This window comes from Prinia subflava, chromosome Z (genome assembly GCF_021018805.1).
Source record: "Prinia subflava isolate CZ2003 ecotype Zambia chromosome Z, Cam_Psub_1.2, whole genome shotgun sequence".
Lineage (NCBI taxonomy): Eukaryota > Metazoa > Chordata > Aves > Passeriformes > Cisticolidae > Prinia > Prinia subflava.
Genome location: NC_086283.1, coordinates 45,222,857 through 45,247,567, shown reverse-complemented (window position 1 = coordinate 45,247,567; position 24,711 = coordinate 45,222,857). Strand labels below are relative to the sequence as shown.

The 24,711-nt window shown below is 35.6% G+C and overlaps 1 protein-coding gene across 1 annotated transcript in view; it reads right to left on the bottom strand.

Annotated features, from left to right (window-relative positions):
• Window positions 1-24,711, bottom strand: part of CNTLN (centlein) — a 197,219-nt gene that overhangs the window by 92,539 nt on the left and 79,969 nt on the right. The window contains 5 exon segments of the mRNA XM_063423407.1: window positions 4,067-4,192; window positions 6,980-7,093; window positions 12,262-12,332; window positions 18,637-18,735; window positions 18,737-18,765. Of these exon segments, the coding sequence (XP_063279477.1) occupies window positions 4,067-4,192; window positions 6,980-7,093; window positions 12,262-12,332; window positions 18,637-18,735; window positions 18,737-18,765 (439 nt within the window).

The window sequence follows — 24,711 nt, the reverse complement described above, 5'->3', positions numbered from 1 at the left end:
ACAAAAAGGGCCATTTTGTTGATTATGTAAAAGCACCTACAAGAGTTCATGTGGCATTTACAGTTCTGACTTTGGTCCTTTAAAAACATCTTTTAGAATCTACACTCTGCACTACACCAAATGCTGCTGATTTCTTACATTTTAATTTTATTTGTAGTGCAGTATTTCCCATTCTCACACTTGAGCCTGACCGTCATTTTCACTGAGCAAGATTCAGTTCTGTCAGAAAGCATTCACTTCATCAAAACCCTCAGAAAATTCACAAGACTAGCTGCAGAACTTAGGCTGGAATTGTTTTCAGTAGAATGAAAGGTGATATTTCAGATTTTTATCTACCCTAACCTAAACAAACACCTATGCACCATCATTTTAACTAAAGATGCATTTGAAGTATGGAATTACTTACTGCAGAAAAAGTAAACAGGAGCCCTGACCTACTAGATTTGAGTAATTACTAGGAAGATGCTTGCTATGTCCCAGCACTCCTAAAACAGAACCAGAAAGGTTACTTTACAGAGAAAACATTCAAGTCAGAAGGGCTATATGCTGTAGGTAACACTTTTTACCAATCATGTAGCATGAATGCACCTTGTTACAAATTAATCTGGGACATGCCATACCTATTGAGTGAAACAAAAAAAACGGCTGGGGTATTTGGATGTTGCACAAAGCAATGGAATTTAAAAATAAAAGTCCTTGATGACCAGGTATCTCCTATTGCCTGAGACTGTCAAGATTATCAAAACTGCATTTTTCAGCAGGTTCTCTAGTTAAAGAAGCGGGGAGGGAAAACACATTCAAGAAGCAAAGGAACTGATAAAGTCTGTGTTCCTGTTTCTTACTGCTAGCATTCCAGCATACTTAATTCAGCTTTTCTCCACCATACGCATTCTGATAGAAAAAAAGGCAAGAGGCATCACACGGTGTTGCTGGTACTGAGATGGGCTCCTGTCAACTAGTTGGTCACATACAGTTACACAACAGTTGCTTTCGCTCCACAGGAATAAGGAAAGCAGAAACCATAAGGTCTTGTTTTCCTAAAAAAGGAAAGCTTACCAGAAACATTTATCAAATAGCTGCTATAGCAGAGGAAGGATACAACTAAGCTTCCATATGCTTTAAAGACCCAGATCACAGTTCCTATAATGGATGACATGCACAACTACACAGCATTCATACAGACAACAGATTTCCAGCTACCTGTGAAAATGACGACTTACGTCATCATGTCTAATGTTGAAGAATGTTCTTTGTCAAATAATTGAAGATTGCTGGTATCTATTACAAGGTTGTCTACAAATAATACAGAATGAAAAATTTAAAATTGTGAAGATTCCACAGTAGCTTATATCCAGTCATCTGTATGTTTCCAAAGTCTGTACGTAAAGGCCAGAGGGACAGGGTATCCCTATGTTCCAACTAACTAGCTTTTGCCATGGAAATGCTGAAATTGTTTAAATTAGCCAGCTTGCAGTCAGGTAGCAGAACAACTGGATGTGCAGTGAAGCAGTTCAGTGGAGGGTGGGACCTGTGAGACATTCCAGTCAACAAGCTGTCCACAAGCCAGCAGTGTATCCTGGTGGCACATTAGGAAGAGCATTGCCAGCAGGTTAAGGAAGGGGATCCTGCCTCTCTGCTCATCGTTGGTGAGGCTACATCTGGACTGCTGTGTCCATTTCTGGGCTCCTTACCAGAAGGGAGTTGTGGAGCCCCAGGAGCAGGTCCAGTGGGGGGCTAAAAACGTGATTAATGTATGGGCATATTAAAGATCTTTTACATCATTGCTCTAGCCCTCAGAAGATGGGAGAAAAAAATCTTTCTTATAGATTAAATAAATAAACAAGCAACAACAAAGAATGCTATTTTCCAAACTATCACTCTTTGGTTTAGTAAAAGAGAGAAATTATACATATTCAAATTTAAAACTCCTTAAACCTAAAAAAAATCCCTACACAGACACTCTTCCTTAAGCAACAGTGCATTGGTTTTGGTTTACTAGTGTTCTACCTCAACTTAAGATAACAATCAGTAGGCTCTATCAAATTAAGTGCATTCACAAAAGCTATGTGCTACTCTGATTTACTTACATTGCTGGTAACATTACACATATAAGTAATATAACCTGGTCCAGGTTCATAGATCATGTCCTTTATCCACAGATTTTTTAAAAAAGAGATGCTATATAAAGAAGCTCTATCCACACATCTAAAAAGTACAATAAATATAGTGTTGATTTCCTTAAGATAATGAGCTGAAATCTTGAAATGATTACTTCCTTCAACAAATTAAAGACTGTCATTATTAGAGAAAGACATATATAAACTCTTCAATTACACATTCGTATCTTCCTTGCTTCAACTAACAGTGAGTGATATTGCCCATAAGGAGCAAACTCACCAAAATCCACACAAGTTCACCTTAGTGAACACAGTTCTGCACTGAATTTTTACTAAGTCCTTACTATACAGACTCTTATGAACCCATTCTGTCTTATAAACTCTGTATTTCGAAGAGATCAACTGTTTGCTCATGCCACCTCACCACAGTCTAGTCAAGGTCAATGATCCGCAACATACCAGAAATAAGGGTGTTCTCATAAATGTGACTGCACAGGAACTCTAGAAAAGCAGCCCAACTGTACCAACCTTCAGGGCGTGCACAGTATATAAGCAATCTCTCCTGCATGGCTTCGTGTGAAACAAGAGGCTTATGTAATTGCTCTTGGGTTACTATTGCCTGTGGTGAATGTGTTCATTAGGGATGGAAGAGGAATTACATGTATGCAATTCCATACATAGCAAGAAAGTGTTCTTTCCTACATAAAAATAAAAATGAAAACCCACAAAATAATTGCATCTGATAATTTGTTGTTACAGCTTCAAAACTGCAAAAAAAGATACCACAATGAAGTGACAAGAACTGGCACACAATTTTAACTGGCAGATATAAGAATATCCCATGCAACACAGCTACTGGCAACATTGCCCATAATACACCAAGAGAGTTTATGGTCAACACAAGGACTTATATAGAACAAAACAATTTGCTGCTGTTGAAATTCTGTGATAGCAGCCTTCATGATATTGCCACAAAATGGGTTTACATTGTGATCCATTGGGAAAACACATTTTCTTTAATGCTGACAAAAACAAAGTCTGAATAAAACTTTCTATGATGTCTTGATTCTTAAATTAAAACAAAAAATCATAGTTACTTACAGAAAATGTTAAATCACTGCTATGGGCTAATTATACCATACTCACTTCCTTTTGTCTAGTATAAAAGGACATTTTTTTACTTTGCCTGGCTGAGTGTAATAGCCTATGAATTATGAGATCAAAGCAGCAAACTGTATGTTTTCTAAAGTAAGAGTTTCCTTCACCAAGTTTTACACTTACTACAGCTGAAAGAGCTGTGTGAAGGGATCAGCACTAAACCCAAAGGACAGGCTGTGCACAGCAAGAAAGAGAGCAACTCCCTCGTGCTTTTTGCAGGTCACTACCAAGGACCATGTTAGCAGATCCACACCAGACCCTTAACAGGCAGCTCTGCTGCTACCAGTAATTAGCTTGGACAGCTCTGGCTCCAGGAGTAGCAGCAAGGCTACACCATAATGAGCTCAGCTGGGATTAGCAGGACAGGGCAGGGAACCAAGAGAGCTGAGGCATTCTGCATTGCGTATGTATCACAGAGATCAAACAAGGATGGCTGGCTAGGTTATCCCCTCACCACCTCATTCCAAAAATGAAGCACGGCAGTGTGTAAAATACAGGCTAATGAAGAGCGACACCTCCAACAGATGAGAGCCACATTAATTAACACAATCCCTAGATCATGGAATACAGTTTCTGTTAGTGCTAGCAAACTTGTAACTTGTCACTGATTTAAGGGGGAGAGAGAAGGAAGAAAAAAAAAAAAAGAGCTGATGTTTTCCTTTTCTGCTTTTCTGTAGATGTTTTTACAATGGAATTTTGCAAGGAATTCCTCTTGTAGGGCCTGTAAAGCGCTTCAGAAAAAAACCCCAGTATGTTTCTTTACTTAAACATCATTTAAGAAACAAACCCACTTCTCAATCAACAGCTTTTTGTGTTCCCTTTTGAAAAAAGCCAGTTCATTCCTGATCACATCAGGATCCTCTTGACAAAGCTGACAAGAGCTTGTATGCTGGTATCTGCTTTTATTATTTTCAAGCCTGTTTACGAGTTCAAAAAGGTTGCTTGTTTTCAAATATCTAAATGTTTTAGAACCAGAATAAAAAGCACCCCTGCTTTCAGAAAATACAAATTTTCAAGAACAGCATCCAGTGCATCTGAATTTTGTATGAAGTACACATTCTGAGGCATGAAACCTTAACTGTGGTAATAAAGAGAAGTTCAATTACATAGTTTCAGACAGATATTGTGCTAGTATGACTCCATACCTCCCAGGTGACCTGTGGCAGAATAGTATCACCCACATTCTGACAACATTACTTTAAATACTGGTATGAGAAAGAAGAAGTTAAAATCATCACATAATCTCTTGAAAATAAAGGGACAGTCATCAGCTCCCCTATGCTCCAACAAGCCAATCTGGAAGTTGCAACTAATGCCCACTCTAAATCACACTATTGTTCTACAGTTTAATAAAGGAATTAACTATCTATGGACAAGATGATGTATTAAAAAACAGCACATTGACTTTAGAAGCACGGAAAAATAAAATTAGATATTTAACACCTTTTCTGTCATTAAAATATTTTTTAGGTATTTTAATAATGCCAAAGATAAAAATTGTATTAAAAAATCTTTTATGAAATCAATTTAAATCTCTGCAATCCAAATTCCTACTGGGCATAGAAACAAACTCGTGGACAATGTGGTAACCTCCTTACACCTCCATCATCTCTACAGTCATGTACATCACTGCAAGGTGTGTGTACACTGACAGGTGGATTAGGTTCCATCAGCTGCCATCTCAATAACAGATACTAATCTATGAATATAGTGAATATTAGATACTAATCTATGAAGATTAGACGGAGAATGGTGTCCTCCATCACTTAGAAAGGATCAGAAATGTCACATAAGCACCTGATACTGAGTTCTTAATGCACAATTTACATTAGAGCAGCAGTATACAGCTTTTTGATATGCCAAAATAACAGCCTTATTGTTACAGATTGCTTTTACTTGTGTCTTGTCTGCTTTCCTTTGTTTAAGCATATTAAAAATGAAAACCAAACCTTCTTTAGTATGGCTTCATATAAATCTAATCTGATGACAATAATTATTGAAACCCTGTTATTGTCAGCTCATCTTAAGTAGAAATGAAAAAAATAGATGACTAAGTGAAGACTGAGCATTGTATTCTCTCCAAGATCTACTTTTCCCAAATACATTCATTATAACACAAGCTCATCTCATTTACTTTAAACAGGAATCACCTTTGTCTCTCTTGCCCTTTTCTTTTTCATTTTTTTTTCAACTATTAGAACCAGAACATCCAGTGCTTCACTGTACATCAAGTTTAAGATTTTAATGTCTTTATTTAGTTCAATTTTTTTTATCTTGTTAGCCTTGGCCTCTCAGGTAGATATGAAAGCCTGTCTAGGTACAGTCACAGAATTAAATAATTTCATTGAATTTAGTAATGATCATCCTTAAGTCACTTCCAGATTGCACAAAATTTAAAACAGTGAGCTAGAAGGAAAAAATCTATATTTTTCCTAAAAAATCAAAACATTTTCATTATAATTTAACCAAATATACTTGTCATTATGCTTGAGTATTTCAAAACCAGTGCTCCTGTGCTACCACCAGTGCCTGTAGCAATTTTGCGCTTTACCACTGTTTTCACCCACAATTTTTTTTCCTATTTTAAAGACAAACTGCATGTAAGTAAATGCTAGAATTTCAAAGCAATGCAAATCTACTAAGATAGGCCATAGCATTATTTATATATGAGGAACAGTTTATCATTCACAGTAGGATGCTTTATGTCACCTCAGACTCTGAACAGCTAGCAGTTTTGCAGCATTTTCTGTGACTGTCTTTTGTTCAGAGAGAGTTATCAAGTTAGTGTCAAGATTAGTCAGTACTGTTCTAACTGCAAAAAGAATTACTTTTAGTAGAACATACAAGTGTTTACTGAGCTGTTAGGTGCATGCTAAAGCCCTGCTAAAGCCACAAGGAAATTACTTTCTTGAAACAGGTCCTGAGAAATTGCAGTGCTTGATAACTGAACTGATAAGAAATGTTTTCATACCCCCAATTTCATCTGTTTACCAAAAATTCTGTCTGCTAAGGACTTAAAAAAATGAGGAATTTCTGCATAAAATTTTCACTGTTCTGTATAGAGCCTAAGGGAGAATGGTATACAGAATGTTCATTATGCAAATTTTATGTGGTAAAGTCTTTCCTCTTTCCATTAATAAAGATATATTACTGCATTTTTTGTAAAATTATCAGAAATGATTTATTTTTAAATAATTCAACTGATGAAAACACCCTGCTTTCATGCACGTATTATTTTGTATTTCCCCTATAAGGAAGATTTTAGCTTCAGTTAATATACGAATCACTAAATGCTAGAGAGTATTATTTCTATGTTTTAATGAAAAAAACTATTTTAAAAAACTATTTGCATAATGAGCAACTGTTGTGTTACAGAAAATTAAAAAAAATACGTCAACAATATAAATGAATCTGGAATTAAACATATGTAAGCAGTCCTAGCTGACCTTTGTCCAGTACTCAGGCTCTCAATGAGAGCCCAAATAAAATGTCACGGTGTCAGCTCAATATATTTCCTCTTGGTTTCAATTATACTTTTTCTCATATAGGGGTAAGCCATGTATTCTGCTTTAACAAAGGGTAGTCTTGATTCCTACACAAGTAGCTTCCTTCTTCAAATGACATTCTCTTTTGAATACCTATGTAATACTTCTATTCAGATTTCTTGTATACGAAAAATGTTTTTAATGAGCTATGTAACTTACCTGCTATCGCCTTCTTCCCACTGCTTTAATTGCTCTTTTAGTGCTCTGTAGTTGGTCTGTAACATCTGCATCCTCTCTTCATGTTTTCTATAGGCTGCTCTTAGCTCACAAACTCTCAAAATTCTCAAAACTGTATGAAACCAGAAAAACAAAATCAGAGTTGGACAAAATGTAAGAGACTGTTACACAGATCATGTGAAACAAAAGTTCTCTTTTAGCAGCTACTGTGAGACTCAGAAATATAAAGAGAAAGACCAGGATTCACTGGTCTTTGAGGTCAAAGTTTTCTTGTAACTACTTCAGAAAATTCTGCTGATTTGACAATTCACTTAAATATTATTTTAATGCTGCTGAAAGTTTTAAAAATTTACTTCCAAAATGTCAGCTTTTAGCTGGTGCATGCACAGGCTTAATACATTTTAAAACACATAGACAGAAAAAGGATTGTTGGCACTGTTTTTGCATTCAAACTACCTTTTTTCCATTTTTTCCCAATGGAAAACTGACCTATGTATTTTCAAGGGAAATACGGGCCACATGAAAAAAACTTACATTTAAATGGCTTCAGGATTTCCTCACATTTTAACTTGTTTCTGTAAATATATATACACCTGAAACACCCTGAATTTGTCCTCTAGTAACACAGCAAGCAAGAAATAAAACCAATTTTTACAATGGCTTTTATATAATCAAAACCATACAAAAAACTGTTCAGAACAAAAAGTAAAATACACCTTGATTTATACTACAGCATAACATTATGTAAGCTTAAAAACAGACTTTCCTAAATGACAATACTTTGCTCCAGAAGAAAAAAATTAACACTGAAAAGAATCATTTTATGGAATAAAGAAAGTCAGACTCTGGCATACACTAGTAAAGAATTCACCAGCAAAGAATTCATTATGCTGTAGCAAAATTTGCAATCAGAGCTTCATTTCCGTTTCAATGAGAGCTCTTCTTGTAGAGCAACTACAGAACTAAATAAATCAGGATACTTTATTTGCACATACTTGCTGCTTATATATAAGGAGGACTTTTCATCATTAGTCAATAAATTAGACCAATAGTCAGAGCTGCAAACAATAAAAACTGAATCCCACTATAAAAACCTGGCAAGGGTTTCCAGAGTACTGCTATTTACAAAGTACGTATACTTGGTACAGTATAGATGCAGGTATAGCTTGGCTTATCAAATGTAGCCCAAAGTCAAAAGATACCAGCTAAAATTTCAAATGGTACTATATACAAAATTCCAGAAGTTTTCTGGAAGTGACTCAAGATACACAAATAGAAGATTTAGGAACAGAATCAAGTCCAAAGTGACCCTATCATTAAATACTTTCCCAAAGTGGTGGTGGGAGGATTTTCTCTGCAACAACCTCTAAGCCAAATACATTTATAAATTTTGAATTGTTTAAAATGTACTTTTGACTTGTTTTAAGTGATTCATGTAAATACCACAATGCTATTAAAAACAACCACATAAATAGCAATATAAATCTTACACTAAGAACATAGGGACCATTACCAAGCTTTGCAAGATGAAATTTTCATAATACAATTATAGATGTTGTGTTTTCAAAAGAAGTTCATGAAACAACTGTTCAGAGATTGCTAGCAAAAACTGGTTAAGTCTGGCAAGGTACTGGAAAATAATGTCTTCAATACAAATCCTCAGAAGCTTATTAGTGTCAATGCCCTTTCAGAGATGCAACCAACTGTAGAAATTGGCCTTTCCTATTTATGAATCTACATTTTTCATTATTGCTCACCTGTTCTATTAACCATTCTGTTACAATTATTGCCTTCCCTTATCACTTGTTCTGCTCTTGCAGAAATAGAAATTAGACAATTAATTGCCCTAATGACTCTCTCTATTGAATTAAGCACTTCAGAACTTAAAATATTCACTGAAATTTCTATAATCTGTTAGATTTATCTCTGTCTGAATTATGTTATATTTAATAACTAAACTGTCTTGTACATTGTTTTGTATATATTTACAGAAATGGGACAGAACAACCATTTCTAACACTGCTGGACCTCCAGATTATTCTTCAGCTGTCCCCTGTCATCCATAGTATTTCCCATGCAATAATGAAAAACGGTGACACAAAGTTCAATCTGCGAGAGGAAAAACCCCACTGCCTGTGAAAAAAAGGACCTTTTTTGTGTGTGGTTTTTTTTGTTTTGTTTTGTTTTGTGGGGTTTTTTTTTGGGTTGTTTTGTTTTGTTTGCTTTGGTTTGGTTTTTTGGTTTTTGTTTTGTTTTGTTTTTTGTTTTGTTTGTTTGTTTGAGGGGTTTTTTGTTTGGTTGGGTTTTTTTTAGTTTTGTCAGGCAACTCAGACAAGTCAAAAGATTCTAATCACTAATTCAAATTTTTGTTGAAATTGATTTTCTGTTGTAGTAAAAAGGAAATTTTAAAAATTACACTGATTCAATTATTTGGCTATGCTCAGGCTTACAAGCACTGAGGCACCTAACAGTCACAAAAATAGCTTTTTCTACAAACAGTTGTGGATAAGCTGCAATATTCATCTATTTTCAGTACCTGGACACTATTCATGGAACAGGACTACATATGAAATATGAGGTAAATGTGAGTGTGATCTTGCTCACACAAACAAGTATTAAGGTGCCCCTGAAGACTGATATACATATTCTAGTTTTATTTACGTCCAAAAATTTTAGAACCGAAAAAGGATGAGAAAACTCAAAAGGAATAGCTCCTCTTGGTTTTGAGACCTTTCCAGTTAAAGCCACGATTATCTCCTTTAGGCTACACCAACAATCACAGCTCTAGGAGCAATAGAGGAGAAGATAAAAATATTCTTAGTTTGTATCATATACCATATCTCAACAACCAAACTCTTACTCACTTCTTAAAGACCAACAGTAGACTGAAGTACTTATGCTTTGGACCAATCAAAGTAGCAGCTTGGTAATTTGTTATTTAAAACAACCAAAAAAATTTTTACGTTCTCTTCTGTAAACAAGGGTGAAATCAGACCTGCTCTGTTACTTTTTAGTATGTCCAGAAACAAAACCAATTCTGCATAAAATCTCTGAATTTAAATGATCATCCCATTTACACTAGCAACAAAGATACTAAAAGGTGACTTTTCTTGTTCAGACATGAGTCAGCTGAAAGAACTGGAAAAACCTGTGAATGAGACCCTGACCTTTTCTGCTCCTTTGCAATATTGACTGGGGCATTCCTGTTCTGGAAAACCCCAGAAATAGAGCTGCTTTTTTTGTTTAATTGTCTCCAATTTTTCGAAAGGACCATAAAGTCACCATTTCATGTTCCGGACATACATCATCAATGTGTGTATTGACAGAGCAACTATTTCTCCGAGCAAGAAAATTTCAGGTAATCATTTGGACAACACTTTGTTTGAAGAGGCAATAATGCAAGGACAAGTTTTGAAAATGTTGACCAAATCCATTTTTTGTTGTTGGAAACAATGCCTGAGAGAAGGCTAGCATTAAGAAATCACAGAATAGCAATAGAAATGTTCTGATATTAATTTTATGACAGCCTAGTTCACTGCCATGCTGGGAGTTACCTCATTGAAATATGAATGTAGTGCCACAACAGTGCTTATTTTGATGACCTGAGCCTCTACAGCTTCTTTTCAACCCATTAAAGCATACTGCAAAAGAAGCTAAGTAGATTCTGAAGGGAAAATGCAAAAAGTTCATGTGTTCACGTCCAAGGGGAGATTTAGCCTTTAAAGACATCATGGATGTCTGTGATAGAGATCCTACACCTGTAACATCATAGAGCTACATAGATTTTTAAATTATACTTTAAGATTTAGCAGAGGATAAGCAAAGGCAGTATTGTGAATGGTACAAATTATTATATGAGGCTATGCAGAAAGAATTCTTTCTCTTCTGCATCTGCTTTCCTTCACTCCTCTTTCCAGAAGAAAGGTGGAGCTCTCTGTCATTTAAGGCAACAACTATACTGACATGTATTTTGCTTCCAAGAGCAGAACAGCTGCAGCCTACAGTTCCAGAATAATCTGTAGCATCAGTATCAGGCAGGCCAAGTAAGAGTAATGAACAGGAAGCCTCCCAAAGGCAAATTATCAGGTTTAGCTGCTGGGACATGCCTTAGATTTCTCAACAGAGAGAAAAAACAAAACAAAATTAATTTTCTGTCTCCAAGGAAAAAGGCAACCTAGAATACTGAATTTGAAGTCTAAATAACCTCTTCTGTTTATATACTCTACATGTGTTAAGACGATGCCTCCCAAGTATACGGATGGATGAACTGTGGCATTTGTGCTGAAAAATACCTCCCATTTACAGTTTTTCTAAAATTAACTTATCACTATGGTTGGTATAGCTTCCAATTTTTTTCACTTACCTAACTTCTATCACAGGATGTTCAATATAACCAGTTCTCCTTTAGGCTACAGATACTTGAAAATATCTTTCAAATTCCATAACTGAACAAGAATGAGCAACAAAAAGAGAGGAGTAGAGGGAAGAGGAGGAGGAGAGGGAAGGAGAGGATGAATTTTAAGTGATTAAGAAAATATGACTCAGTATTTTGCATTTTGCATTCAGAGGTGCAATTTTAAACCAATGCTTTGTTCAAAAGGTACTGTATTTCTGTAGAAAAATACCAAACCAACAAAAAACACAGGTAAAAAAAATCTGTGAAACAGGGACAAAATGAGAAATTGCAAAACAAGCTCGATTAAGATTTTCTATGAAGGGGTGGAGCAAGAGGGATTGTTATTGGGTTTTTTTAACAGCATTTATTAGACTAGCAACTAACTGAGCCATAATTTATACAATTTCCAGGGGTCAATCTTTTTCAAGTAATTGACTTCAGCATTTTAAAGTATGTCTTTATTGTACAGAAAAAAAAATCTTTTTACTTTCAGTGCTTCTGCTTTCTGATTTACTTCATATGAACACATAAATTTCTCGGAATATGTATTCTCAAACACAAACTTTGAAAATGTATTTAACAAGTACATGTTATTAAAGACAGCTCAATTAAGCTTCCACAGGACTGCAGGATTACTAACACACTAAAGCAAAAGGGTAAACTAATGGAGAGTGTTCTCTGATCCAAAGAGACTTACAGTCCATAAAAATATGTATATTTTTAATTTTTAAAATGTCTGTTTGTTTTGGTATATCTTTATCTATGCAAGCTTATAGCTAGCAGGCTTTTTATTTATTTTTATTTAATGTTCACCTTTAGCTGTAGTGTCTTCTCTAAGTTTTTAATCTTCCTTTCAGCTATTTTAAGCTTCTTTAGTTCCTCTGCCTCTCTAAAGGAGCTCTTTGGGGACAGAGACCTTGAACGTTTCACAGGTGGTTCCTGGAGAATAAAACAAGGACATGGTTGAACTAGTTGGAACACCGGATTATGAAAGACATGCAGAATTAAAGAAGAAGTAATTTTGAATACTAATAATGAATTATAAAAAAAAAAATCTGCATGGAATACCAGAGAAATAACAAGCAGAATTACCACAGCGCTACCACTAAAGGTTTCTCTGTGACTCGTTAATGAGAATATTCATTTACATTTACATTGTTTCTTTCAGAATAATGATGTCCCATTAGGGAAGACTAAAGGGTTATAGACTCAGAAATGCAAGAAACCTCATTACAAAGGAGGGGATAGAGGCTGGTCTAATTGCTCTATAAGGGTCCAAGGTTACACTTGATAGGACAACCAGAAACAAGAGGGAAAGGATTTTTTTCCCTTTGAAATAGTTTAACACACTGTGAAGTTGAAGGAACAATATGCTTGAGGAATATAAATACAACAGACAGTAGATCTTATACCATAATGACCATATGGTCATTAACTATAATGTGACTAACTAGAGACAAGAATATGTGTTTATATTATGTACAGCTTCATATAGCAATCTGGAGAAAGAGTATGTGAAAGTAACACTTAAACTGGGCAGCTTTCTTGTTCATTCTATGTCATATGTCCTTATGGCAGAGAAAGAAAGGCCTCATAAAATTAGACTTTCAGATTTTTGGAATAACTTTGGTTAAGAACATTGAAATACTAACACACACTTAATGTCAGTAAGGTAAAATACTGTTGAGGCAACACATAAAGTCAAACAGAAACTAAGGTAAATCATGGTTATTCTTGTTGCATTGTGCCACTTTCTCTGGGAAATAACTGATATACAACAAAAGGAATTAAGGAACAATTTTTCAATACTGTATACATCAATATTTTCACTAGTCCATTAAATTAATTTAATCTTGAAGAGTATTTTAATTAGCAACTGACATTTTTTTCTTTGACCACTACATTCCAGTATGAAATATTTATCAGACATCATATACCACATTTTCATTTTAAGCAGTATTGTTTTCCAAAAAGGATAAAAAAAAGTCTATCATGAAATATCAGAGAACAGTATTATGTCATATTGATATTTATTTTTATGAATGCAAATATTTACAATGTGGTTTTCTCATTTGATTTGAGGATTCTTTTGCTTATGATACATACCTGAAAGAGACAAAGCCAAACCTTTTTAGAAACCAGTGTTACACCCTCACAAAAACACTCCCAACCAAAATCAAAACCAATCCAAACAAAACAAAACAAAAAACAACAGAAACCCCCCCCCAGACCCAAAAGAACCCAACAACCAACCAAAAAACAAACCAAACCACCTCCTCCCCCCAAAAAACCAAAACAAAGCCAAATAAAACAACCAAAACAATAACACTAAAAAACCCCACCTCCCCACCAAGAAATAAATAAAACCAAAACAAAAAAACTCTCCTGTCTTAAACCAAACCACCCCACCTGCACAAACCCCGAACTAACACCTGGAAAGAATATTAGTACATTTAAACCCCAAATACCAAAAAATATCATCATCTTCAAAGTCCGAGATTTTGTGAATAAAACAAAGAGCTTTAAAAAAAAATCCCAAACCCAATCCGCCTATCTTCTAAATTCCTTAATCATTAGATGACCGTACCATGCATTATTTTTCAAGAATTGTTTTCTAGGCAAACTTTATGTTTGTACAGAGAAAATCAGGAATATACACAGTCTCTCTAAAATCAGAAATAGAAAGTAAAAGCACTCAGCTTGCTGCCAAAGTGTAGGACAACAAAGGAAAAGGAGTGGATCAACTAGCAGCAGACTGTTAAGAACAAATAGGTAGAGAAAAGCTGAGAAGGAACAGAGAAAAGAGAGAAAAAAATACAGAAGAAGATAAAATTCATTGTCTTGTTAGTCTAGTCATAGCTGATCAGATACAAGTACATAAGAATTTTATATATATACATATATATATATACGTAAAGATAGATAGATATATTACACACACATATCGAGTTTATGTATAGCTACCTGGGATTGTGCTAGAGCTAAGGTATGTGAAAAACCATGAAACCTTTAACTACTTACAGATACAGAAATTATTCCCTGTGATAATGGATAGGACTGATGATATGTACTGAGAACATTCTATTGCTTTCACTGTTTTAGAGATCAGACTAAAGAGCTGTGGAGAAAGGATGCTGGGTCTGGGCCTTACAGTTGCATGTAGGTAGCTTGAACTCAGTCTTTGCTAAGGAGGTAAACAGTTCTATCTAGGCAAAAGAGACTGCGTAGTAAAACACACTGTATTTGGACTGCCTGGAGCTGCTGCAAAACTCACCTTGAATGATGGCAACTCTAATACCCTTCTCACAAGTGCAAACTTCACTGCTCCTGCTGCTGCCAAATATAAACACATAATTTTTAATTGAGTCCTCAAATTCTACAGAAAAAAATTGACACGCCTGCATTAATATTTATATAGAAATGTGTATAATGTTTCAAAATGTAATGTTTTAAAAATTTTCAACATGTTTAGGAGTAAAAATCCTTCCAATTTTATCAGTGAAGAATGTTAATCCAAGTCAGCAAAAGAATACAGATCAGAAGGTTTTTCACTGAATGTTCCTGAAACATTTTTACCAAAGACTAAACCAAATAGCAGAAAACAAGAAATAGAGTTTCTAATATACACTAGATATGAAACTTTGCAACACAAGATTTATCATGAAGATATAGCAGGTAAGTGGATGGGACACAGATTAACTGACAATGGAGGCACACAAGCAGAAAAAGAAAATATGCCTATTTCTAAACAACTTTCTGTTACCTATCCACACCATGAAAGACACCATGGGACAAAACATGGGACAAGAACATGGCAAATAACCATGTTCTTGAATTCTACAGGTTTAGTGTTGAATAAAGTGCCAAAACAAGCCAGAACAAACAAACAAACAAACAAAACTCCAAAACAACCAACAGAAACCCCAACCAACCAAACAAAAAAACACCAACCCCCCCACACCCCCCCACACCCCCCCACACACACACCAAAAAACCCCAATCCCAAAAACCCCAAAAAACCACAACCCATCAAAAAACACCCCAAAACCAAAGTAGGGAAGTCAGAACTCCTCCTGAAATGTCTTAAGAATACTTTTTCTGCACAGGCATGATATCAAGGACTGCCAGAATACAGCTCTGAGGACAGTGGTCAGAAATCTTAATGTTTTTATCAGTTGAATAAACAGAAACATAGTTGAGGCTGAACCCAAGACTGACTAGATACAGGTGGGGTTTTTAGGAAAGAGAAATGGTAAATTCTTGATTTGCTATGTTTCAACAGGAACTTTACCAGTACTGCAAGTTAACACGTCTTTCAGCATCCTGACACTACAGATTTAGAAGAATGATATAGAATGCATACAAATAAAAGGCAATTTTACCTCCCATGCACAATATTTTTAACATATTTTTAACTCCCATGGGAAAGCTTAGCTACAAGAAAACCGCAAAATCCTGCTGAACTGATCAGCAGACATCTGCATGTCAGTTTAATCAGCTAATAGAAATCATATATTGCTCACAAAGTTACAAAGTTGCTCCAGAAAGAGCACTAGGAAGGTCAAGCCACTGACTCCTAAGTCTTCATACACAACAGCACTCTTTTCCCATACACTGGACTATGATGGTTACAATTACCTCTAAATACACACTTAACAATATCGTGAAACAGCACATCTCAACCACATTTAACAAGGCTTTTAACCACCTCTCAAAGAATAAGTTGTTCCTATTACTCTGAACAACTGTAGGCGAGGGATGTGGATTTCTGCAATTCACAAAGAAACCAACACAAGGCTATAGATGTATACATGCTGTTACATATAAGCAAACACAGCTGGAAGCATGCAGCCATGTGGCCATACATCCCATACATTTATCAGAGTAGTGCCAAGTTTCTGTTTGCACCAGGCTCTTCTTAACACCTTTCCAACTATTCCTTCTTCAAAGCCTTTTTAGAGCAGTAAGTCATCAAACCAGAGTCATTCTGATCAGAAGTGATTCCATGCTTATTTGTTCTTTGTATCCTGGGAATGTACACAAGGGGAAATGAAGGGCAGCACAGCAGTCTTCGTAAAGTCAAAAGGATCATCTTCTTAAAAGAAACGTTGAATATCCAAAATATTCTTCCTGTCAAATCATTTACTAATAACTTCTGACAGTAATAATTTTGTCATAAAAGGCTTAAAAACAAGGGAATGAGAAGATATTTCACTGAAAGGGAAAAAGGGTAAAGGGTAAAGTACTACTGCAGCAATACTACCTTCTCTATTTTAGAAAATCCAGAGTATTTCCACAATTTTACTTACTGTGTTGTCTAAATATAAAGGATCTGTAGCTCATCAATCGAGTTCCCAGAAGTTTGAATAGACTTGTGTGCACTTTTGAAAAAGTGGACATACCAAACAGCCTTGACTATTGAAAGAGCATAACTCAGAACTACGTATCAAAACAGGAAGATATTTTCTACAATAGGCTTCAGAATTTCTGTTTAGTTTTACTCAAGGCAGTGTAATTCCTTTATTTTGACATAGTTCATGACAAACACAGCAGTCTCATTTACTTTCCCCTGAGGAAACAGAAAAAGACATTGTGAGGGGCTAACCTTGGCAAAGGGTCAAACACCCACTCAGCTGCTCTCCCACTCTCCCTCCTCACTGGACAGAAGGTGAAAACAGGATGATAAAGCTTGTGGGTTTACCACTCAACATTATGGGCTGACCCACTTGAAGAAAATCAGTTTAAGTTATTGCCACTTACAATATATTTAGGCTGTAAGAAATAAAGAAAAAAAATTATTAAACACCTTCCCTACCTAGAAGGAGCTCTTAGTTTCCCAGGCACAACTTCATTTCATCATTCCTGACTTTTAGCACCTGCTGAGCCATGCAGGCAGAAGATTTACAATCAATGCATAACAGCTCCTATTGGGCCATTCTTTTCTCCTCACACTTTTCTCCTACTCCAGCTGAGGGCCTCTCCACAGGCTGGAGTCCTTCAGGATAAACCTTATCCAGAGTGGGTTTTCCATGGACCACAGTTCATCTAAGAGAGAAACCTATTCCAACATCAACTCCCCCCAAAAGCTTTGGCTTCCATGAGCAAATATTCACTTGCCCTGGGCTCCTCAACAAGCTGTATTATTGACATCTGCTCCACAGTGATGCTCTCCATGGGCTGTGGAGAAATACCTGTTTCCAGCACGTGAAGCAATTCCTCCCTCTCCTCCTTCCTGACCCCCATGTTTGCTAGGCTGTTTCTAGCAAAATCTGTTCTTCTGTCTAGATTGCCTGTGTGGCATTTGTTTTTTCTTAAGCACATTTTCACAGAAAAGCCCATGCTCCTGAAGAAATATTCAAAAGTGTGTATGTTCTCAAAACAAACATATAGTACAGGTCATTAAGGAAGAACAACCCATACATTTTGCAAAGAAAATGTTATGAGATACCATATTTGGATAAACTAGAAGGTTTCTCAGGAAGTGGACATGATGGTCCATTCTTGTACATTATTTATACCATTCAGAATCACGTTCACCATTGCAACCTTGTTAAAGAGATCTTGCAAGTTTCCCATATTTTATACAATCACAATAAAAAACAGATGAGGAAGAGTCTCAACACACTGAAAAGCATCATCATTTCAGCTAATTTAATAGATCCATTTAAACATAGAATTATTTCCAGATGTCATTCATTTACTATAGCTAATAGTTGTTATTGTTATTTAAGGACTAAGTAAAACAGTGAGACTCCACGAAAGAGGCAATCCAGCACTATACAAAGTTGCAAGTATAACCTTCAAGGGACACTGTTGTCATTCTTCCTACAAAAAAAAACTGTATCCCACTCTAAAAGTCAAGAATTTGGAAAAAAATATTTTTCATTTAAAAAATCTTAACCACTTATTATTCTCTCACTTTCCTTACAGATGGTCATTCTGATAAACACCACAAAATGTCTGATAAATATTCATTTTAGCAAATCTACAAAGAATTTATCCTTCAAATAGTTCATTTAATTAAGAATCCCTTATTCAGTATTTAATAAGGTAAAACCTTCTACTCCCAACAGCTATTTTTACAAGTCTTTGGCAGATAACACAGGAACTATTCAAACAAGCTTCCAGAATTATAAGCAGCGTCAACAGATATTAAAATTATTATCTGGACCCTTGAGCAAAAATGTTTGGCTTCACCAGCCTGACTTACACACAAATACACCAGACAATAAAACCACACTACCCCATGCTTTCTTCCAGTCCTTATATTATTGCTTTCCAGAGTCTCTGTGGTGTACAAATTATGCTCTGCTGGGTTAAGATCCCCTTTTTTCAATTTTTTTTAGTAAAAGCTCAATTTCGGATCCTTGCACTTAAAGAAGTTTCTCAAAATACCTAGAAAATGACAGTGCAGGTATATTAGATTGGTAACAGAAAAATCAGAACCATAACATACCATTTACATAAAACTACCTAGAGAAACTTACTAACAATATCACAGAAACATATAAAAGCTGCAAATAATTCTGCTTTCACTAATGACTCATGAATCCATAATCAAAACCAGATGTCAAAATATTAAGGAAACATTTTCAGATCACCACCATGTTTTCCATGTAAATCCAAATTTACATTCTTAACAATGGTTGTTTTAAACAAATGTTTCTTTTGCAGTAACTTATTCTACTTATTTATATGGTATTTTTTATGTCACATGCTATTAAATTTCTTGACAAACTGTTGCACCTTCTGGACTTTTTTCTGGTGAAACTTCAAGTTGTAAGTATCACTGGCCTAACAAAAAAAACTCCTTAACTACATGTTCTGTAACTAAACATACTATTAGTTAAGAACTGCCTCAGAAAAGTACTTTTTTTACTGTAAATCTACAACTTGTAGCCATTACATCCTTAAACTCAGCACAAGCATTGTGGCCAAACTGAAGACTTACAGAAAAAAATAGATTCTAGGTCACAGTGTTACTCGAGTTTGGTACTTTATTTTGTTAAACTGTTGTATTCCAAGATCTTTCCTAGGTATCAATCCATGTGCAGCAATTCCTTGGCACAATACAAAGCTGCTGCAGACCGATCAACTTGGCCTAGTTACCAAACCTGTTCAGAGAGGACACATTTCACTGGTAGCAGCTACTTTAAGTTATATCCCTGATATCCAGCGGCAGACTCATGTATCCATAACCAAGAGTGGACAGATTACCATGGCTTGAACACTGACTCTTTGTCAGCTGAGTTTTCATTACCTGGCTGTGATCACACCCACTCTGTAACAACCACTGGGCAAAACCTTCTTTGCTTAGTGTAAGCAGTAGCAATATGCGTGCTGAGTCACCTCAAAGTGAAAAAATGGAGTAATCACCAAGTGAAGTGCTTTAGCTCAAACCTTGTCCTCAGTGCCATCAGGCTGGGGACAGATACTCATCTTCAAACAGCTGTGCCAGACAAAGATGATATAATTCCCACATGGTCAATGCATCCACGTAGATGGAAGTTAGCACCTCAGGGACATGGCTGGAGAAGAAATTATGTAAACCATCTCCCTTGCACAACTAACATTGATTGCATAACTAAAAGGACTGGTTAGTTTAAAAAGTCAATGGAAGTGGCTTGAGCTGATCTTGCACTGCACCAACCAGGGGAAATTCAAGGAACGCTATTGCCAGTGGTGTTCTGACAGCAATGACAAACATCTGGCAAGCAGTAAAGTCTTCAATCAACAAACTTGGTCCAGAAGACACATTCTTAAGACTAACTAGAAGTTTCATTTTATCCCTTATTAACCAGAGCCTGACAACATCACTTTCTTGCGAGTGTTTGAACATATTCTTAAGAAAAATACTCATTTCAAAACAAAACATAAAACTTGGTACAATTATCACATGGCACTACCATCTCAAATACTGGCATTCACCAAATAAAACAAGTCAGGAATAATGACAAAAATTAGAAAAAGCAGTGTAAAAAAGGCTTAGTAAATCTTCAAATTCATGCCAATCAAGAAATGAGGTGGTCCAAAGTTGATTAAAATCAATAAAGCAAACACCTTAGTAAACTTATTATTTGTCACAAACAGACAAATGGGCATAGCCATTTTATTTATGCAGAGTATGTTCTTCACAAAGACTCAGATAAACTCATCATTTCAACAAATAAATTACAAATTAAAGATATCAAGCACTTGTTTCAGAAAAAACTACAACTCTTCATACAGTAAGTATAAGAAACTTCTCAGAGAGTAGAAGTTGCCATACTTTTGCTGACTGTTCCTTAAATACATTCTGTTCCTCATTTTGCACAGTTTAGGCCATATGTAGTTGCAAACAGATGTCATCACCACCTATGATCAGTAAAAGGCCTGTTTATAACCATAGCTCATTAACACAGAGGGAAAAAAAGGAAAACAGGAAAATGAGGAGTAGACAAGCCATGCAATCAAAGAATGCTTTAAAGAAAACTGGACTTCATGTTTGTTTGAACAAAACCTGAACACTATATAAAAAGGAAAAATTCCAACAAAACCTAGAAGACAGAAATAATGTCAGTAGATAAGAGAAATACAGTTATAATCAGGTTCTGGAATTGATCTCATTCCTTGAACTTTATTCTTTCTTTTTACAAAAGAGAAATACACCTACACACATCTTACTGATTTCTCAGCTGCATGTAAAGAAAAGAGCATGAGTGGAACACAAACTTTAGAACTATATTAGTAACTCAAAAAAGTCAACAACTTCAATCTGTTACAACAATATAAATTCACATTCCTGTCACTTTAAAAAGTATATCCCTGTTAAGTGCTCGTAGAATTATTTAAGTTTAAAAAGGTCTTGAACATCCTTGAGTCCAACCCCTGCTGTTGACTTTTAAGCAACAAGAATTACAGAAATTTCACATATTATTAATTTATTGTATCACTATTCTGTATTTTCTTGCTAAAAAAATGAAATACCTAGTGCTTTAAAATGCAACTCCATTTAAAAGGCACAGACTACATCAAAACCTCTATGTCATGGAGGTTCTGCTACTGACTTCAATAGGACTCATACATGAACAGTATTATTCTTCATTTGTTTGGGGTTATTTTCCTATTCTTTTCTTCTTCAAAAAGAGATCCCCAGAAATTGCCATGCTGTGATGCTTATTCCAAATAAAATACCATTAAGGCATAGTTTCTAATAAAGCCCTTACAGTCTCTGTCCACATGGCTATACAGATGCATTTCTTGGAAAACTAAATCCAACAAATCAAGTCTTAGATCTTAACTTACATCTCCAAAATGCCTACGCTTTTATATCAAAATATTCAGTAGGTCGCTCTACCCAAACATACTTACCTATAGAATTGGGTCGATATCCTCAAAACCGGCCAATTTTTTAAGTATACCTGTGAAACTTTTTCACTTTCAGAAATTCTAAGAACCCAGATGTAATTTATGAGATCAATTTAAAACCAGAAGTTTTGCTTATCAATAGACTCCAGTTCAAATGGAGTTTGGTATAATTTTCTGTTAAACTTAACATATCCTTGAATAATTGGGAAATATTCTTTTATTTTCCTAGCCTAAACACTTTATTTATTCAAATATCAAGAGAATGTTGAATATGAATCTTTTAGATATGAAAGTAGACCTTCCCAAGCCAGAAAGTTCGTGAAATTTCTCTCTCTAGTCTTTTGTTTTGGATTCAATTTAATTTTATACTTCCAGACTTCTGTGCACCAAGTATCTTTGGTTAAGAGCAAAAAAAGTTATTAAACCCAAATTATTTAGTGAAAAGATTTGGTTACTATGAGAACAAACAACTACTGTATAAAAACATGATTCTGTGAACAAACCAGAGTTCAAAGACTTATGCATGAAAAAAAGAATGCACTTTTACAAGTGCATGTAGTGACAGAACGAGGGAAAATGACGTCAAAGTGAAAGAGGGGACATTTAAATCAGATATTATGATGAAATTCTTTACTGTGAGGGTGGTGAGACACTGAAACAGGTTGCCCAGAGAAGCTGTGGATGTCCCATCCCCAGCAGTGTTTCAGGCTAAGTTGGATGGGGCTTTGAGCAGCCTGGTCCTGTGGGTGTCTCTGCCCATGGACATGGTGGGGGTGAAACTCTATGAACTTTAGGTTCCTTACAGGAACATTCTGTGATTCTATGAAATGCAATGCCGTCAGATATCAAAGAGAGATGTGACCTATTCTTGGCTTTTCACTTTTTACATCTAAACTCTAATTTGTAATCTAAGAATCAAGGGAAGTGTTACAAATAGTAAGGCCAAAATGGCAAATAATTTGAACTATAATGGAACACTGAATTTAAAATTCTAAAATTATCAGGAAAAGGAAGCAGAATAATGAGTTTCAAGGCTACATAAATCATTCAACATCCAAGGTCTGTATGAAGGATGGGGTCTAGTTTCATAGTAATGATTACACATCTGCAATCCAGAAAATTGCAGTCTGAGAGGCAGCACCAGGTTCTTCAACAGCTTCTGCCTCAGAATTATCATTGAAGATTTTTCATATTATGAACTGAAATAGTAACTCAACAGAGAATTCCATGAAGTTTACTTCCTAAAGTCTATTCTGAATCTTATGTCTAAAAATAAAATTTCTACGAGACAATCATTTCACCCTCTTCACAGTCTATCCATCTAGATGCTGAATGCAGCAAATAAAAAGCTCTCTCTCAGGTTTAAGCATCTTAGATTAAAGTCCAGCTGTATTACAAGGTCTAGCTAAACAGAGTAATTTCCTCTTTCACACAGCAAAATCAGTTTACATCACATGCTAGTTTATGAAAGATCATGGGCCTATTGTAATACTGAAACTTACCTTATAAGGAAAATATCTGTTCCAAATAAATATAAGACTTGTATTTATCTTTTAAACAACAAATATAATCAAGAAAATATTTACTTCTATCAAGCAGATATCTCACTAGTCTTACATGTCTTTTCACAGTGAGACTTTGCTGATGGTTTTCTGGATGCATTAATCAAACTGAAGCATAAGCACCATCTTTGCCACAAACCTGTAGTACATGGGGAACCATCCCTGTACTTATGGAAGGGAATCCAATACCACTGTTGGCACCTATCAAAAGTAGTACTGACAATAAGGAAAAAAACAGCTATGCTCCATCATATTTCTATTCTGCATGACTTTTCTACACTGGCAAGAGAGCAAGTACCAAAGGAATGGATATCTAAGAGCTTCAAAACTAATTTCACAGCCTAACATGTAATGTCCTTACGTGTGCTTGTTCTCAGCTTCCTCAGCACAAAGCTATAATAACACCAACACTGTGGGCTAGGAGATGACAAAAAGAGTCTGGACAGCCCTTCTGTGAGTTAGATGTAAGCTCAACTCTGCTTCAAACTGGTCAGAAGGCACACTATATCTTAGTAAAAGCTAAAGTCTCAGCAACAAAGCAGAGTTTACACGTACAGCTCAGACCAGAGAATGGGTGTACAATACTACCAGAATATCTGAGTTAGGAAAACAGCAATTTTAACCTGTAGCACCCAACTAGACTACGACCCATACCTAGAAGTTTTTCTCAGTAAAAACTCCTGGGATCTAGTGCCATATGCCAAGCAACACCATGGTGAATGAAATGTTCAGGAGGAGTTTCCTGTTCTGTTACTGAGTTAGACAGCTGCAAAGCTAAGTCACAGGTAGTACTCCCTACAGCATCATTTGCAAACTCCTTTCTGCACAGCCTCATGTCTATTCTCTGCAAATACATCCAAGTATTTGGGCAAAAAGTCTTGAAGAGCAACTTACCCAGCCTGGATCTTGATCTCATGTGTCCCCCAGAGCTGTCAAAATGTCACACAAGTCAGAAAAAGGGTTTCCACCATCCATTCACCCTCGTAAGATTTATATTTGCCATAGTCCAAAATTCACATGATTTATATGATATGAAAAAGAACACTCTGATCATCTAATATAGAAGAATGGAGGTGAAAAAAGGATGCAATTCCTTTCTGAAGACCATGTGGCCACTACATCAGAAAGATTTGCCAAGCCCAGTATGAATGACTTATTTTATTCACCTGGAAGATTAGACCTCCCAGTATAAAATTCATACTTCAAGTTATTGGGAAAAATATGCAATTATAAGATAAGAAAACCATTTTGTAGTCTGGAAAAAACACTTAGAAGAATCATCACTGAAAGCATAAAGACAAGACTGGATTTCATTAAGCCTTTTTATCAAACTAGTCATGCATTTGTTGAACTGGCAACTTTTTAGTAGCAAGCACACAATAAAACTGGTTATCTTTCCATAAAACTGC